Source organism: Trachymyrmex septentrionalis, unplaced genomic scaffold (genome assembly GCF_001594115.1).
Source record: "Trachymyrmex septentrionalis isolate Tsep2-gDNA-1 unplaced genomic scaffold, Tsep1.0 scaffold134, whole genome shotgun sequence".
NCBI lineage: Eukaryota > Metazoa > Arthropoda > Insecta > Hymenoptera > Formicidae > Trachymyrmex > Trachymyrmex septentrionalis.
In genome coordinates, this window is record NW_017304482.1 from 1,112,735 (window position 1) to 1,129,526 (window position 16,792).

Below are 16,792 nucleotides of genomic sequence, written 5' to 3' on the forward strand. Positions count from 1 at the left end.
ATGTATGTTTTTTACGTTTATATAAGTATTACTATTATATTTTATGTAGTGCTATTTATTATGTATTACTATTATTTTTCATTTCATGTATCGTACATTTAACATTATATCTGTATATTCTAAAACGAAAAAATGGAAAGAATAATAAAAAATATATTTTACACGTTTATATACTTATATTGTTATATGTATACAAAATATGTCAATTAAAATTTTGTCAAATAACATTGTTTTTGTGTATCCATGAATTATGCGATCCATCGAATTCCAGCTACTTGACGTACACCTTGTCCCCCTTCTTGTGCAGCACTTTTTGCACGAGATACACGTCCGAATGAGTAGTGCGATGCAATTCGTGCTCGTAGAACACTCCAGCGGATTTTCCACGATAGTCCTCGAGTAGATAAATTACGGGATTGGTACTCTGCACCTTAACGATCATAAACACCTCAGTGGTTCAATTTGGTGTATAACCCTTCTCAAAAATCGTCTTGTATTTACTCACGCGTACCGAATCGCCTACTTTAAATTTTGTAGGATCCGCGATTTTTATCGAGCTGTACACTGTGCTCAAGAGTCTTTCAGCGATCGCGGAAGTTATGTCGGCGGGTCGCATGCCGATGGTGCGATGCTTGTGCGCGTTGTAATCTGACACGAGACGTGGCAGCTCGTCGACCCACTTGTCATTGCCGTTGGACGTAAACATCTTCCACATGTTGTTCTTGAGCGTGTGATTGATCCGCTCGACCACTGACGCTTTCAACATCGAATACGTGGAATAGTGATTAACGCTGTGTATTTTCAAGATTTTCTGTACATCAGCGTTGTAAAATTTTTTCCCCAAATTTGTTTGTAAATTTTTTTTGGACATCTTCCACTCTCTCGCATGATCTCAGCAATAGCGTTAACCGTCTCGCTTTCACCCTTGCTTTTGAGCGGTACGACCCAAGCTTACTTGCTTAACACATCGATGACGATGAGTATGTAGTGATAGCCTCTGTTGAAGCCCGAGTACGGGCGCATATCATCGATATCGGCCTGTCACAGATCGTTGTATCCCCGAACTATGACGCGCCTTCGTAGAAAATTTCTTCTCGCCGGAGCGTGCAATTCCTCGACGAGCCGACGTCTCTCGGAGCTAATTTTTTCTCTCTTTTCATCAGATTTCTTTTTCAGGATTCGACGTGTAATACACAGAGTACAAGAAAATAATGTATTGTTTCTTGCTGGTGTCATTCGACTGATTCATTTTATGGATACGCGATTTAATTTTTAATTAGACCGGCTTCGCGAAGTTCGATGATCGACAGCATCTCGTTGTCATGAGCGTTGTTGCCTGCTCAGTGCGAAGCGTCAAACAATCGTAGACGATCCACCAGCTCATTGGGATCATCCCAGTGCATGTAATCGATCGCGTTGTCGTTTAATGTCATTGCGTAAGGTAATCCTTTTCCAGATTTTTTCTTCTGTTTCTTGGGTGTGACCGACATCAACAGTGCGATTACGTGTTTGTACTTGTATCCTCTGTTGCTCAATAATCGACCCTGCGAATACTTGTGTTTGTACGTTTCGTTACCAACAGCATGCTCTTGTACTTGTGCACATTGTTCTCCGTGTAGATGGCATCGTCGGGAATTCTCTTGAAAATCAACTCGTAATCGGGTGTACCGGCGTATCGTACGCCGTCAATAAATTATGTTGTCCGCGTCATCCACGTCGAAACGTTTATTGTCAAACATCAGCCCATCCTTGTGTAGATAAACGCTATACACGTGATCTATACCGCTCTCTTTATCTTGCGCTCCTCTTAGGACAGCGACGTACGAGGGCAAGTCAATAAGTTCTTAAAAAATCTGTCAGAGGGCACTCAGTGTCATGTCACATTACTTTTTTGACAAGTAGCATCTTTCAGCTGATTACTGTTAAATTTTGAGCGGAATTCATCGCGTGGTTTCATTTCTATAGATGATTAAAGCGAACAACCTTTGTATTTTTTGTAAAATAGAAAAAAAACAAGTTTCGCGTAGTGATTAAACATCTACATATGAAAGATTTAACGCCGAAAGAAATCAAAGCCGAGTTGGATAATGTTCATAGCACATCTGCACCAACGTTTGCGACTGTATACAAGTGAATGAATTTAAACGTGGTCGTACATCCACATGTGATGCACCTCGTTTGGGACGTCCAATTGAGGCTGTTACGCCAGAAATCACCGATAAAGTCCACGATATTGTTTTGACTCATCGACGAGTGAAAGTGTGAGAGCTTGTTGAGGCAACAGGCATATCACATGGCACAGTGATTTCAATTTTACATGAACAATTGGATATGAAAAAGCTATCGGCAAGATGCTTGCCGCGTTTGCTCACTGTGGACCATAAGTGTGACGATTTCAAAACAATGTTTGGAGATGTTTCAACGTAATCCAGATGAATTTCTGTGTCGATTCATTACTGTGGACGAAACATGGATCTATTACTTCACATCCGAGACGAAGGAACAGTCAAAACAATGGACTTCACTGGGTGAACCAGTTCCGAAGAAGGCGAAGACCGTGAAGTCGACCGGAAAGGTGATGGCCACAGTTTTTTGGGATGCACACGGTATAATTCATATCGATTATCTTCCGTCGAAGCAAACAATCAATGGCGATTACTACGCAGCCTTAGACCGTTTCAAGAAAAAATTTTCAATAAAAAAAAAATATCCCCATTTGGCGAAGAAGAAAGTGCTCTTCCATCAAAACAATGCACGGGTTCACACGTACCCGGCAGCGATGGCCAAATTCAACGAATTCCGCTATGAATTGTTTCCTCATCCAGCATATTCGCCAGATTTAGCCCCCTGCGACTATTTCCTGTTTCCAAACCTGAAGAAATAATTCGGAGGAAAGAGATTCAGCAGAGAGCAGCTTATTTATCGCCGAAACAAAGGATTATTTTGAATGGTTGGACAAATTATATTATTCGGACGGCTTGAAAAAGTTGGAGAATCGTTGGATCAAGTGTATCGAGCTGAAAGGAGATTATGTTGAGAAATAAAAATGAATCGATCAAAAAAAAATGTTTTACTAAGTTTTTATAAAAACTTATTGACTTGCTCTTGTACTTTTGACCCAGCGAGCCCAAATCGACTCGTAAAGACTCTCGACATTCTGACGTTTGCAGCTGATTTTGAACCTTCATCGCTAGCGAGTCTTCCATCGTTTCGAAAACGTTCTCCAACGACTCTATTGTCTGTACGATTTTGGCACGCCGGGTGGAGGTTATTGGTTGTACATTAGTACAAAACCTATATATAGATGAACTCCTGGGGTAACCCGCGGGGCGAAGAGCCGTGGGGAAAACTGGGCGAGAGAGGTATTGTGGTACGGGGAGGGCAGCCAATGAGCGAGCTGCATTTGCCTCCCACCACCTCTCGCAGTTTTCCTTGCCGGCCCCCGTCCCTACGGGCACATGTGTGTGTGAGTTCATCACGTCACAGCGTGACGTGACGGCGAGCTCGAGGGCAGACGCGCGACTGAGGAAGTTTGCGACTGATTCGTTTCTTTTTGCCGCGCGAACGCACTGTTTCACTCGCACCTATGGGTGCGTACGCTCTCGCTCGCACTCATACCGCGTATTTAAAGATGACACCTTATTGCGTTTTAGAGAATGTTTTCAAGGACACTGTTCCCTCTCTACGCGATGATATCTTTACTACCGCGTTTTTTTTTAGTTTTTTTGTGTAGGAGGAGAAAATCTTCTTATAACCCGATTAGGTAATCCTCCCGAGGGAATTTGAACCGGAGTTTAATCCATTATCGCGCACGATGGGCATGTTGGATTCAAACTCTGATGGATGAAAATTTCCATCCAGTCGGGTCTGCCTACCAACTAAAAACTCCCCCTGTCACCGGACATCACACACACATTTTTTAATTTTTCACTAGTGTTGTATCCATTATCGTCTAATGCGTCTTCGCATTTATAATTTGGTCAGAATTCACACTCTGATCGCTGTTGCCGCTGTAATATCCATTATCGTCTGAAGCGTTCTCGTTATCGTTTAATTCTTCAAAATTTACGTCTTCGAGCACTTCGTCGACGATGTTCCATAAGTCTTCTTTTCCCATGTTCTGGATAACACGCACTATATTTTCCATATTGAATGATTTCGCACTGAACACAAATGATAGATTGACGGGTCTGCATTTTATACACAGTCTCATATATAGAACGATATCACATCCTGAAGGATGTAATAAAAGTCACTGACGAAAAGCCCCCGCACTGTTTCGTTCATTTTTCTCTTCTCTCTTGCTCATTCCTACATTATTCTTTAATATAAAAAAAATTGCGTCAGCGCGAGTGACAATCATACGGTTGTACATCATTTCCTTTTTTCTCCTTTTATTTTAAGTATATGTATATAACTGTGTTAGCATAACAACCGCTAGTCTCGGGGAAGGAAAACTAGTTGCAGTAGTGATCCCCGGGGTGGGTGGGTCTCAATCACCACGACACAGCGCGTCCTCGGGTTGCGGATAGAGGAAAAGCCTCGCTATCTCGGTTGAGGATAGAGGTTAGCTGCGAATAAATTGAATAAGCAGTCGCGGACAGCCGATTGGAATGGTCCTCCTGTTTGGGGGTTGGGCGTGGGTTTGATAGGCTCACACCGTGAAACGACTTTATCTAGAAACAACCAAAACTCGCCATGGATTCTTCTGGGGTAAAATTTTCCGGAGGTAAACTAGTCCCCCGTTCGGATCTCCGGGTGGGGACTACCTCGGGGAACTCATGTCGTATAAAGTCAAAACGCGGGAGAGACTTCAAAGTGGGTACGTGGAACGTCCGAAGTCTTTACAGACCTGGGGCGTTTCAATCGATGGTCGGGGAGGTCGAAAGGTACGGGGTAGAAGTTGTCGCGTTGCAAGAAACAAGATGGGCCGGGGAGGGTTCGCTTAATGCGGGTTCGTACACGCTTCACTATGGAGGGTCGGAGATCCATAGTCTTGGCATCGGTTTTATGATTAATAGGAAAATCTTATCCGCGGTAAAAGACATTAAATTTATAAACGAAAGATTAGGATTGCTCGTTGTGCAGGGCCGATGGTACAAGATCGCGATAATCAACGTACACGCGCCGACGGAAGATAAAGATGGCGAAATTAAAGACGGGTTCTACGAAGAACTCGAACACCTCGTGGATCAATTACCGAACGATTACATGAAAATAGTCGTGGGAGATTTTAACGCGAAAATCGGTAAAGAGGACATTTTTAGACCAACGATCGGGCTCGAAAGTTTGCACGAGGAAAGTAACGATAACGGAGTGAGGGTAATTAACTTTGCGACCGGCAAAAATCTTATCGTCAAAAGCACGTATTTTAAACACAAAAATATCCATAAACAAACTTGGATTTCCCCGGATGGAGGCACGCGTAACCAAATTGATCACGTTCTTGCAGATAAACGGCGTCACACGAACGTACTCGATGTCAGGTCTTATAGGGGGGCGGATTGCGACTCGGATCACCTCTTTGTAATTGCCAAAATCAGGGAACGTCTTTCGCTAAACAAAACTAACGGGCAGTTGTTTGGAACTAAACGTCTAAATGTACAAGGTTTGATCGAGGGAGAAAACGGAATAAAATACGCGGTCGAAGTAACGAATAGACTCGCGGCTTCAAAGGAAATAGATGAATCGGATGATAACACGGTTGATAAACACTGGGAAAACGTACGAGACGCGATAGTAAAATCGGCGGAGGCCACGGTTGGTTTTTGTAAAAGGAACAAAAACAAGCCGTGGTTTGACGAAGAATGCGTAAAAATTGTTAAAGTACGAAACGAAGCGCGCATCACGTGGTTGGCTCAAAATACGAAGGAAACTCGGGATCAGTTTCTTAAGATTAGGCAAGAGGCTCATAATATGTTTAAAATTAAGAAGCGTCAATACTTAAAACGTAAAATTGAAGAAATAGATGAAAATTGTAAAAGCAGTAACGTACGAGGCACGTACATGGGGATAAATAATTTTAGAAAGGGATTCCAAGCTAGGACGGAAATGGTGAAAGATGAGAACGATAATTTAGTTACGGATACAACGGCAGTTTTAAACACATGGAAAAATTATTTTGATCGGTTATTGAATGTCGAATCTGAAAACGACCGGGAAATAGAGAATTTTGAGTATCACACGGCTGAACCTAGGATTAACGAACCGACAATTTCAGAAGTAGAAAGCGCGATTAAAAAATTAAAAAATCACAAAGCACCGGGTAATGACTTGATTCCGGCGGAACTGATTAAATGGGGGGGAAGTAGATTGATAGAAGAAATTCAGAAATTAATTATCTTAATATGGAATAAAGAAGCATTGCCGGAACAATGGAAAGATTCAATTATAATCCCGATTTTCAAAAAGGGGGACAAAATGAGTTGTAATAATTACCGGGGTATCTCACTTTTACCTACATGCTATAAAATTCTGTCGAATATTTTATTAATGAGGCTTGTACCATATGCAGATGAGATAATTGGAGATCATCAATGCGGCTTTAGGAGAAATAGATCGACTGCGGACCAAATCTTTACTATTCGGCAAATCTTGGAGAAAAAATGGGAATTCGACCAATCGGTACATCAACTTTACATTGATTTTAAAAAAGCGTATGATTCGATAAAACGGGAGAAAATGTATGAAATTTTAACTCGGTGGGGGATACCCAAAAAATTGGCTAACTTAGTCCAAGTTTGTTTAAAAGATACCAGAGGTAGAGTAAGAATAGGTAATCAAATGTCGGAAACTTTTAATATTCATAGCGGATTAAAGCAGGGGGATGCATTGTCACCTCTTCTGTTTAATCTAGTATTGGAATATGCTATTAAAGAAATGCAGAAGAGTAATGATGGTTTGCAGTTGAACGGTACAACACAAATATTAACATATGCGGACGATATTGCTTTGTTGGGAGATAATAAAGAAACACTAATAAATAACGCTAAAATTCTATTAGATAAAACGAAAGAACTGGGGCTGCAAATAAACGTTGAAAAAACTAAATATATGGTCACTGATAGAATTCAGAATATTCATAATAACGGAAACCTGGTCGTCTGTGATAAAATTTTTGAACGGGTTAGCAATTTTAAGTATTTAGGATCGATTTTAAACCAAACTAATGAAATAAGAGAAGAGCTCAAGAGAAGAATTAATTTGGGGAATGCGTGCTTCTATTCGGTTAAGAAACTACTCGGTTCGCGGATATTGTCTAGGCGCTTAAAAATTAGAATTTACAGAACGATTATTTTACCGGTAGTCCTTTATGGCAGCGAAGCGTGGTCACTTACGTTACAAGACGAGAAAAGATTTAGGGCTTTCGAAAATAAAGTACTTCGAAAAATCATCGGGGCAAAACGCGATGAGGAAACGGGCGAATGGAGAAAATTACACAACGCAGAATTACATCAATTATATAATAGTCCGGATATTATTAATGTCATAAAATCGCGTCGATTAAGATGGGCAGGTCACGCGGCGCGTATGGATGAGAATCGAATTGCATATAAAATACTAATTGGTAAACCGGATGGGAAAAGACCATTGGGTAGACCAAGACGTAGATGGGAAGATAATATTAGAATGGACCTTAACGAAATGGGGTACGAGGGTCACAAATGGAGGGATCTTGTTCAGGGACGGGAACAGTGGCGGGATTTGTTATTTGCGGCAATGAGCTTTCGAGTTCCTAACGCCTAATAATAATAATAATAATAATATATATGTATATAAAGGTAGGGATATATAATCATTTTTTATATTTTAAAAATATATATTTTTTATTGTTAAATGACATACATATTGTAATTAATGCTCTCCGAAGACCAGAGCGACTTACCCTCGATTATATCGTTGCGGTAGAAGGATTCATTATCGTACATCGTTTTTAGCCTGTTTGCAGATTCCGTGACAGTGGACGCGATATCGAGAAGTCGCGAAAATTTTTTGTCGACGTTATCGGTTATTGCAGTTAAGGAGGAAATGAGACGATTTATACAGTATTCATGATTATATATATTGAGTACAGTGCTTTTCGATATGGACAGACGAGCTGTACTTGTTTCTAGACACAGTATTGGTAGAGTGTTGATTCGTCCGAAGCGTAACGTTAGATTTCCAACGTACATTGGGGACGGCACACATATTCTTCTATTATTCTCATTGTACTGCAAAAAGGACAAAATGACGTGTTTTTGTTCGAGAAGCTCTCTCCAGACGTCCGGTGAAAGTGGGATCTCTTTACCGTGATAATCTCCCAAAATGATGGTTATGTAAGATGGGAGTTTGACATTGAAACCGATGTTTAAGTATTTGAAGAAAAAAAAGTAGTAGATGGAAAAATAGACGCAAGGAAAAAAACACTTACTTATTACTTTATTGTTCTTTATCTGGATTTTCACCATTCAAATCGTCGAATTTTTTCTTCTTCACGCTTCGTTTATCACGATCGTCCTGTTTCATGAGATAATTTTCGATATTCGTTGAGCATTTTTGTGTAGTTTTTTCGCAGTATCATGCTCACGGAAAGCTTGGAAAGTGCATACAAATGATATTGTCGGAATGATTGTTCCTTTCATACTGATCGTTCAAAAACTATTATTTATTATATTATTTATTATACAATATTATTTATTATATATGTCCTTTCATCTTTTTCCCCTCCTCCTTCTTATTCCTTGTGTTTTGTCAATACGTATCACTCGATCAAATTAGTCGACCTAAGATATTCTGCATTTGTCGCAATAATCCGTCTCTCGAATATTCGACGTTGAATACGTTTATATTAAATTTATCAGCCTCTGTTACAGTTCTTGTGAACTCGTTAAATTTGTTGTTTTTTGGCAAAGTAAATATTACCATCCATATATCGGAAGGCCAAGATCGGAGCTGACGGTATTCCTGGGAATACCGCTTGTAACGATTGATACGAGCGAACACTCATACTACATTCGTCTATCTGCGCCGATATTGTTATTATCAAAGATTACATAGGTTTGTCTGTTAGTATTTACTACGGTATTGATCAAAATGTTCGTGGGAAATCCTAGACTTGAGAGGTGTTTTGGCCAACCTTCTTTCAATTTGAAACTGGGATAATCGATTATGTAAACCATATTATTTACAAATAGTATTATTTCATCCAAAAGTCTTTGATATGCGGCTAATTAGGAGAAATTATCCGGAAGGAAATTCATGTAGCTGTTTAGTACGCTGTTATGGTCCGTATTTTTTATTATCTATATTTATAGTAGCGTTGATACGAGAGTGGTCCCAGAAGTACCCGATTTAACAAAGAAAACACAAAAAATTTGGGAAAAAATATCTTTATTTCTCAACATAGTCTCCTTTTAGCTCGATACACTTTTCCCAGCGATGTTCAATAGCTTCGATGGCCTGTTTATAGTAAGAACCGTTGAACTTCTCAAAATAGCCATTAACCGCAGACTCCACCTCTTCATTGTTGGTAAATCTTCTACCACCGAGCCATTTTTTCAAGTTTGAAAAGAGAAATCCGAGGGGGCTAAATCTGGCGAATAGGGTGCGTGGGGAAGCAATTCGAATTTTAACTCATTGATTTTGGCCATCGCGATAATGGATGTGTGAACTGGTGCATAGTCTTGATGAAACAACACTTTCTTTTTCGCCAAATGTGGCCGTTTTTCCTTGATTTCATCACCCAAACGCTGCAATAAGTTCGCACAATACTCGCCATTGATTGTTCTTCCTTTCTGAAGGTAATCAATGAAAATTATGCCACGCGCATCCCAGAAAACTAACGCCATGACCTTGTCTGCCGATGGAACTGTTTTTGCTTTCTTCGGAGCCGATTCCCCCTTTTCAGTCCATTGCTTCGACTGTTCCTTCGTTTCAGGTGTGAAGTGGTGGACCCATGTTTCATCCATGGTTATGAATCGGCGCAAAAATTCGTTGTTGCTGCGAAACATCGCCAAACACTCGATTGAAACATCCTCTCGATGCTGCTTTTGTTCGATTGTGAGCAAGCGCGGCACCCATCTTGCGCACAGCTCTCTCATCTCTAAATTTTCAGCCAATATGCGATGTGCAGCACTTTTTGAAATGTTTACCATGTCTGCTAGCTCGCGCACTTTCAATCGACGGTCACCCAATACCATTTTGTAAGAATTTTCTTCACTATTTCTGGAATGGCCACCTCACTTGATCGATCACTGCGATGTTCGTCTTCGCAGCTCGTACGGTCTCGTTTAAACTCTGCCACCCAATATTTTACTGTTGTAAACGAAGGAGCAGACTACTCCAGAGTAGAATCCAGCTCGGCTTTGATATTGGTTGGGCTAAGACCTTTCAAATGAAAGTATTGTATCACATAACGATGATCAATTTTTTCCATCTTTGCAAATTCACCATGATCGTCCATTATTGATGGCTGCCAAACAAATACTGAACAACGTAGCGTCTTCAAACTTCATAGTTAAGCTTTAGAAAGTTGGCGCTTTCCCCTACAGTGATTTTTTGTATACAACAACCGCCATCTGTACGTCAGGTCGGGTACTTCTGGGACCACCCTCGTACGTGATGAATATTCGATGATGTAATATCAAACCCGTATCCACATATTGTAAAATACAGAGATCTACATACTCGGGTTTATTCGTCGTAATTTCGGTAATTGACGTTGGTGGTTGTGTTGTTGTTGTTGTTAGTCTTGGATTTTTAATTCTATAGAGTAGTTGAATGGCTAAAATGTCCTCTATGTTAAGTTTAACGATTTTAATATTATTATTAGTATTACTGGCAAATGCGAACATTATGGAGTCTTCACGTGAACTGTGTGTTAATCCTAATGCGTGTCCAATTTCATATGTAACGTGTTAAGCAGATAGTATTTGTTAACAGCAGGTTTTTCGTTTAGGTATATACGAGTATGCCATGATGCTGTACTGTTCACGTGTACGAGTATGTCGCAATTTTTGATAAGTAGTGACGGACTGTCTATGTGTATTCGTTGCCACGAGCGATTGTAATGCTGTGTACACGGACGACAGCGTCGCACTTCAGGATTTTTAAATGTTCGGGTAATCGATCTCACAGTAGCTCCACGTAATTCTCAAATTCTTGTAGAAGAATAATCTTCGGTATGTATTGCAATTGCTCGGCGGTAAAATCGAGAATCTCACGTTTATCTATTAGTAAGAAAAACATTTTTGAGATAACAACAACGACCACTCTTTACAGTAAACTGTGCGAATCGAGCGCCTGCTCGAGAATATAAATAGTGCGAAAAAAAACTCACTCGCGTTATATCGCACATGCGAATTACACGAGTAAATGCGATTTGTACAACAATCACGATCGATAGGAGTGTCGAATTTCAATCGCAAGATGCGACTGATGTCTGATGAAACGGTTGGAGAGATTCATATACACGGCCCTTTACCACTGGTATAATGGAGAATGAGATCGTTCTGGAGAAACAATTAAAACCTATTATCGAACCGTTGAAACAAATTGCTGGAAACACTGAACGTGGAGGTAAACTATTTGAAACTAAGTTTATGGAGAGTAAGCAAAAGAATAAACGTGAGTACAGCGATGATGAGGATGATGATGACAACGACGACGACGACGATGATAATGATGTAATTTCAACACAAATCCCCAGCGTCTTCCATGGAACAAACAAATAGAAAAGAAACGATCAAACGTCATGCCTGATTCGTCCATAATTCATTCCACACCAATAGAATAACAACAACAACAACAAGTAACTTCTTTTGATTTGCAGGACGAAGAAGTTTTTCAAATCGATGATGATCCATCGCTTGGAACGTCTGTCAGACAGGTGTTGAGTACACCTCAAGGTCGTCAGAGATTGCAAAGTCAGTTAGGACCGTTAGGATAAGTATATGTGAATATTCTTTTAACTAGTAATGCAAGAAACGAAATCGATCTTGTCTACGGTGTTTATTTTGATGAAAACGGTACGATGTTAGGTAATAAAAAATTTGACGTAGATACGGACGACATTATAATCATAGACGGAATGAAGTACAAAGGTACACCAGGTCTATATGAGCTGATCTTCAAGAAGATTCCCAACGACACTATCTACACCGAGAATGATAAACAAACGTGCAAACATATATTATTGACGACGAATGCTCAAAGACGTGACAATAACGCTAGAATGCCTATTAAGAGTAAGAAGGGACATAAATACAAAAGCATTATCGCTCCGCTCTTAGTCATTCATAGAACTAGTGGCACGAATACTAGTTCAGGTATAGAGAAATATACTGTCCGCTGCGAGATTGACTGACAATAAAATAGATTACGTTTATTGGGACGATCCCAACGAGTTGGTGCGTTGTCTTCAATTGCTCGATGCTTCTCGTCAAGCGGATAACAACGCTCACGACAACGAAATGTTGTCGATAATCGAAGAATTTTGCGAAGCTGAATTAATTATAAATTGAATCGTTGTGACAAAAATTACGACAGTAGGCAGGTTCGCGCGAACTCGATATGATGTTGGTGAATAAATTTGGTATGCCTCTATGAGGAGAGACGATAGCGAAGAAATCGAAAAGTCGCGATCGTCGATAGAATCTTTACAAAATTACGTACTCGACAGTGGGCTTTGTCTGAATCCGGATCATTACGCGAAGGAACGAAAAATAGAACACGTAGCCGCGCCGGAGTTCGACATCAATGTGGTAAAAAAAAGCTACGTTGAACGCACGCTTCGAGATACGCGAAACGAGATCGAGGAATCATTTAGAACGATAAAGAGGGATACACAGGAAGTGCATAGCGATGTGGAGAAGGTGCGAAGAAACGTGAAAAAGAGTGTGACGAGAATGTTTGATGAGATTCAGCATCTGAATCGAGATGTAACTATACGATTGAAAAATGTAGTGACTAATGAGATATTGGAGAAATCGTTTAAAACGACAGGGAGAGATATGATCTTACGCGCGCTTCAGGATACGCAGAAAAATATCTCGAACGATGTGGAAAAAGTGCGAAACATCGTGGAAGAAGTCTCGAAAAGTATAAGTGCATTATTGACGAAAGTGTCTAACGAGATTCATCGAGGTGTAACTGATCTGCGTCAACAAATAAATAATATGGTGACGAAAGAGACGTTAGAGAAATCGTTTAAAACGACAGCGAGAGATATGCTCGTATTCGCATTTCAGAAAGTATCTAACGATATTCAGATGCTGCATCGCGGTGTAAGTGATCTACGTCAACAATATCGACGAAAATGTGTAACGAGAACGAGATTCAGCATCTGAATCTAGGTGTCTAGGTATTTAAACACATCTACAGTTATCGCATCTACGGATAGGAAGGTTTAAAAGATATGCGCAAAGCTCATTTCCTGTCATAACAGAGAGAGATAAGTGTCGAGAAACGAAAACTCGTGAAAAAATTCCACGCACCCGCGCGAAGAAATTTTCCACGTCGTCGCGTCGTGGTGCACGATCGCAATGATTTATGACAAGCCGACGTAGTCGAGATGAGTCCTTACGCGCGATTCAACAAAGGTTACAATTACATTTTAACAGATTTTATTGATGTTTTGAGTAAATACGCATGGGCTCTACCACTCAAGAGCAAAAACGGAAGCGACGTAGCCGCAACGTTATCTAAAATATTTTGCGAGGACGAACGATACCAACGAAACCTGCAGACGGATCAAGGAAAGGAATTTTACAACACTACCGTGCAAAAAAAATTGTGAAGAGATACAACATAAATCATTATTCGACGTATTCGGTGATGAAAGCGTCGGTAGTGGAACGATTTAACCGTACACTCAAGATTAATATGTAGAAAATGTTAAACGGCTCGTACAAATGGATCCACGAGCTACCGCGTCTATTGTCAGATTATAATCATCGTAAACATCGAACTATTGGGATGCGACCGATAGACATAACATCCGTCGTTGCAAAACTCTTGTCGACGGTATACAGTCATGTAAAAATTGCCGCTCCAACGAGGTTTAAGATAGACGATCCAGTACGTATTAGTAAATTCAAGACAATTTTTGAAAAAGATTATACACCTAATTGGACCACCGAGATTTTCTACATCGTTAAAACACAACGTACGAATCCTGCAACGTATCTACTGAAAGATTATCAAGGGAAGCCGATAGCTGATGGATTCTACGAACACGAATTATAGCGAGTCTCTAATCCTGACGTTTATCTTGTGGAAAAAATACTACGCAAACGAGAAATAAAGTGTACGTGAAATGGTTAGGAATGGATAGTTCACATAATTCTTGGATAGATAAAACGAATGTATTGTAACTTTTTATTTATTACAATAAAAATACAGTACACACACATTACAGAGGTATTTTATAATGCCCCCAAGGTAGAGTAGTGACCGATTCGGGTATGACGTACCGCTTATCATTATACGGACTAAGAGCTAGCTTCAATTCAGACACTGTGTAAACCTCGTGCAATGTCGATTGTATGCACGACTGACATCTCGACTGTATCGTTACATCGTTCAAACATCGCGCATAATCGTCGAAAGTAATCGTTTTCGCGATTACGTTTTTCTTGACATCCTTTATTCTCTTCGTATCGCTCTTCCCGATCACTCAATGCGTACATTTTCGCTCTGAGTCCTATGAATTCCGTCATAATCGCACCACCATTTTCATCTTTCATTAAATCGGGTATTTTACATATTATTAACGCGTGGAATATCATACGCATTTCTCTCAGAATAATCACTCGTGTCGAATCTCGCGATATCACACTTGATGTTCTCGTATACATTCTCACACTCCAGAAGATAAATCAAGCTGTCAATGTCCGTGTACATAATCTTACATTTAACTCGCGATATAATGGTATTATATACTCATAGTGAAATTCATATAGACGTAACTTAGATATTTCGAGAATGCACATACCTACGTATATCGGTTTATTCAATTATACCTCGAGTTTGCGCAATTCGACAGCAATTAGATTTTCAGAAAAAATACTTCTACTGTGAAAATTCGGTTTCGCTATCATCTCTTCCGCACCGTATCTCCCATCCCAACGCGTTATAAGTCGAACGTCAACATGATCGCATACGTTCACCATCGTTTTTCCAAATTATCCGCATTATTCAACAATTTGTAAAGATTCTTCTCAAATTCGTTATTCGCGAGCATTCTAAATCTCGTATTAAGTTCGATATATCCGCGAAGCCATGGGGATTGTACGAATATTAATATTCTAATTTTTTTTACGTATAATCCATGCTGAATGCATTGTTGTAAATTGCGATAGTACATGACATAGCGCTCCTTATTGTAAAGAGTGGCCAGCAGTTTATCATTCCGTTCTCCGGGAGGCCGTTCGCGAGTGGGATAGAATGGAAGGTCAGCATGAGTGTCATGAATGCTTTGCGGATACGCAAATTCGATTTCTAGAATATAATCGATGGAGTCTGACGACACAGACATTTCGTCAAAGCGCTCGATGTCATCGACTCATTGAAATTCTCCGTACGGTAAGGATTCGGACATCGCCCAACCGTACATATTATTCACATCGAAGTACATAAGGTACGTCGAGGGTTCCGAAGGATCGTACATTATATTTGTTATTAGCTCGCGCATACCTATGTGAACATTGACTTAAACTACCACCGCGTATACTATGTTCCATAAACATCACTATATCGTCTGTAAGCAATTCTAATCGAATACCGGTGTATGTCAACATAGCGTCCCACGTATATCCCGGTAAAGTGTAATAATACGTCGGATCTAATCCGTAATTCTCAATACACGTATCACGAAAATTTTCGAAAACATTTGCTAATAAAAGCACGTCTATCTTGAGATACAAATCACTGTAAACGTCGAGAGTCTCTATGCAAAAACGTTACCAAACGTTCGTCGCGTGTTGATAATCGTCGTCGGAAACGTCTCGTCGGTTAACGAACTGTAAAACAGCTCACGCGGTAGTAAACTAGTCTCGTTTAGCTTATCAACGCTGTTGATATACTTGTACGGAAACACTCCTTTACGCGTAAGCAGATCAAAATCCTCAGCGTCAAGATTGGAAAATTCCGATCGTATGATTTTCAATTTACTTTTGTCGAGATGTGATACCAATTTCTCGATACTAGTATTGAGAAATTTTAACGAATCCACAAAACGTAGTTTCACACAATCCGTTCCCCACTTAAATTTCACTGTATTCTTGACATGTTTCGTAAACAATATATAATTTTCTTTCGTTATAGGTAACAAATCAACCCTACCCAAAATTGCAAAACTGTTAGCAATATCTTTTATGATAAAATGCTCGTCATAACCTGCCAACTTATGAAAGAATACAGGAATAACGTATTTATCTTGATACTGTAAATTACAACGTGAATGTGCAGGACCTCCATAATGTCCGGTTAAATGACAGTGATCGCGTACGCGCAAATCTCCTTCCTCGAATAGTCTTTCACAGATATGACAGTGAGTCGCGTCTCGAAATTTTTCCCATTCGACGTTTGATGTAAACTCCATAGTCACATTCTTATCGAATATCGTTTTCGCGCGATGCGCCAAATCGTATAATATTCCTTAACAAACCACGATACGCAATCTTCGCCGCGATGAGATTTGTATATCGACATACAGTAAGTCAAGTAAGAGCGTGGTCGGCCTTACTTAAAGCTAATAAAAGATATCGCCCTAAATCTATCATGCATCCATAGAGAGCACCTTTATCCTTGA

The 16,792-nt window shown here is 39.9% G+C and overlaps 1 protein-coding gene and 1 pseudogene across 1 annotated transcript; one reads left to right on the top strand and one right to left on the bottom strand.

Annotated features, from left to right (window-relative positions):
• The first annotated feature begins 4,521 nt into the window (after positions 1 to 4,521).
• Positions 4,522 to 8,021, top strand: LOC108757182. The gene is made up of 3 exons (XM_018501595.1): positions 4,522 to 6,385; positions 6,515 to 6,624; positions 7,938 to 8,021. Exons 1-3 carry the CDS (start codon positions 4,699 to 4,701, stop codon positions 8,019 to 8,021), a joined length of 1,881 nt encoding a protein of 626 aa, XP_018357097.1. The 5' UTR covers positions 4,522 to 4,698.
• Positions 8,022 to 8,421: 400 nt separating this feature from the next.
• LOC108757183 lies at positions 8,422 to 10,399 on the bottom strand (annotated as a pseudogene).
• Between the last annotated feature and the right edge of the window lie 6,393 nt (positions 10,400 to 16,792).

Excerpts from the sequence above, each read along its gene's own strand:
- LOC108757182 (XM_018501595.1), top strand. The coding sequence starts at position 4,699 with ATGGATTCTTCTGGGGTAAAATTTTCCGGAGGTAAACTAGTCCCCCGT. Across the intron at positions 6,386-6,514 it reads GCCGGAACAATGGAAAGATT|ATGAGATAATTGGAGATCAT; the intron begins CAATTATAATCC and ends TACCATATGCAG. Across the intron at positions 6,625-7,937 it reads AATGGGAATTCGACCAATCG|CCTGTTTGCAGATTCCGTGA; the intron begins GTACATCAACTT and ends CATCGTTTTTAG.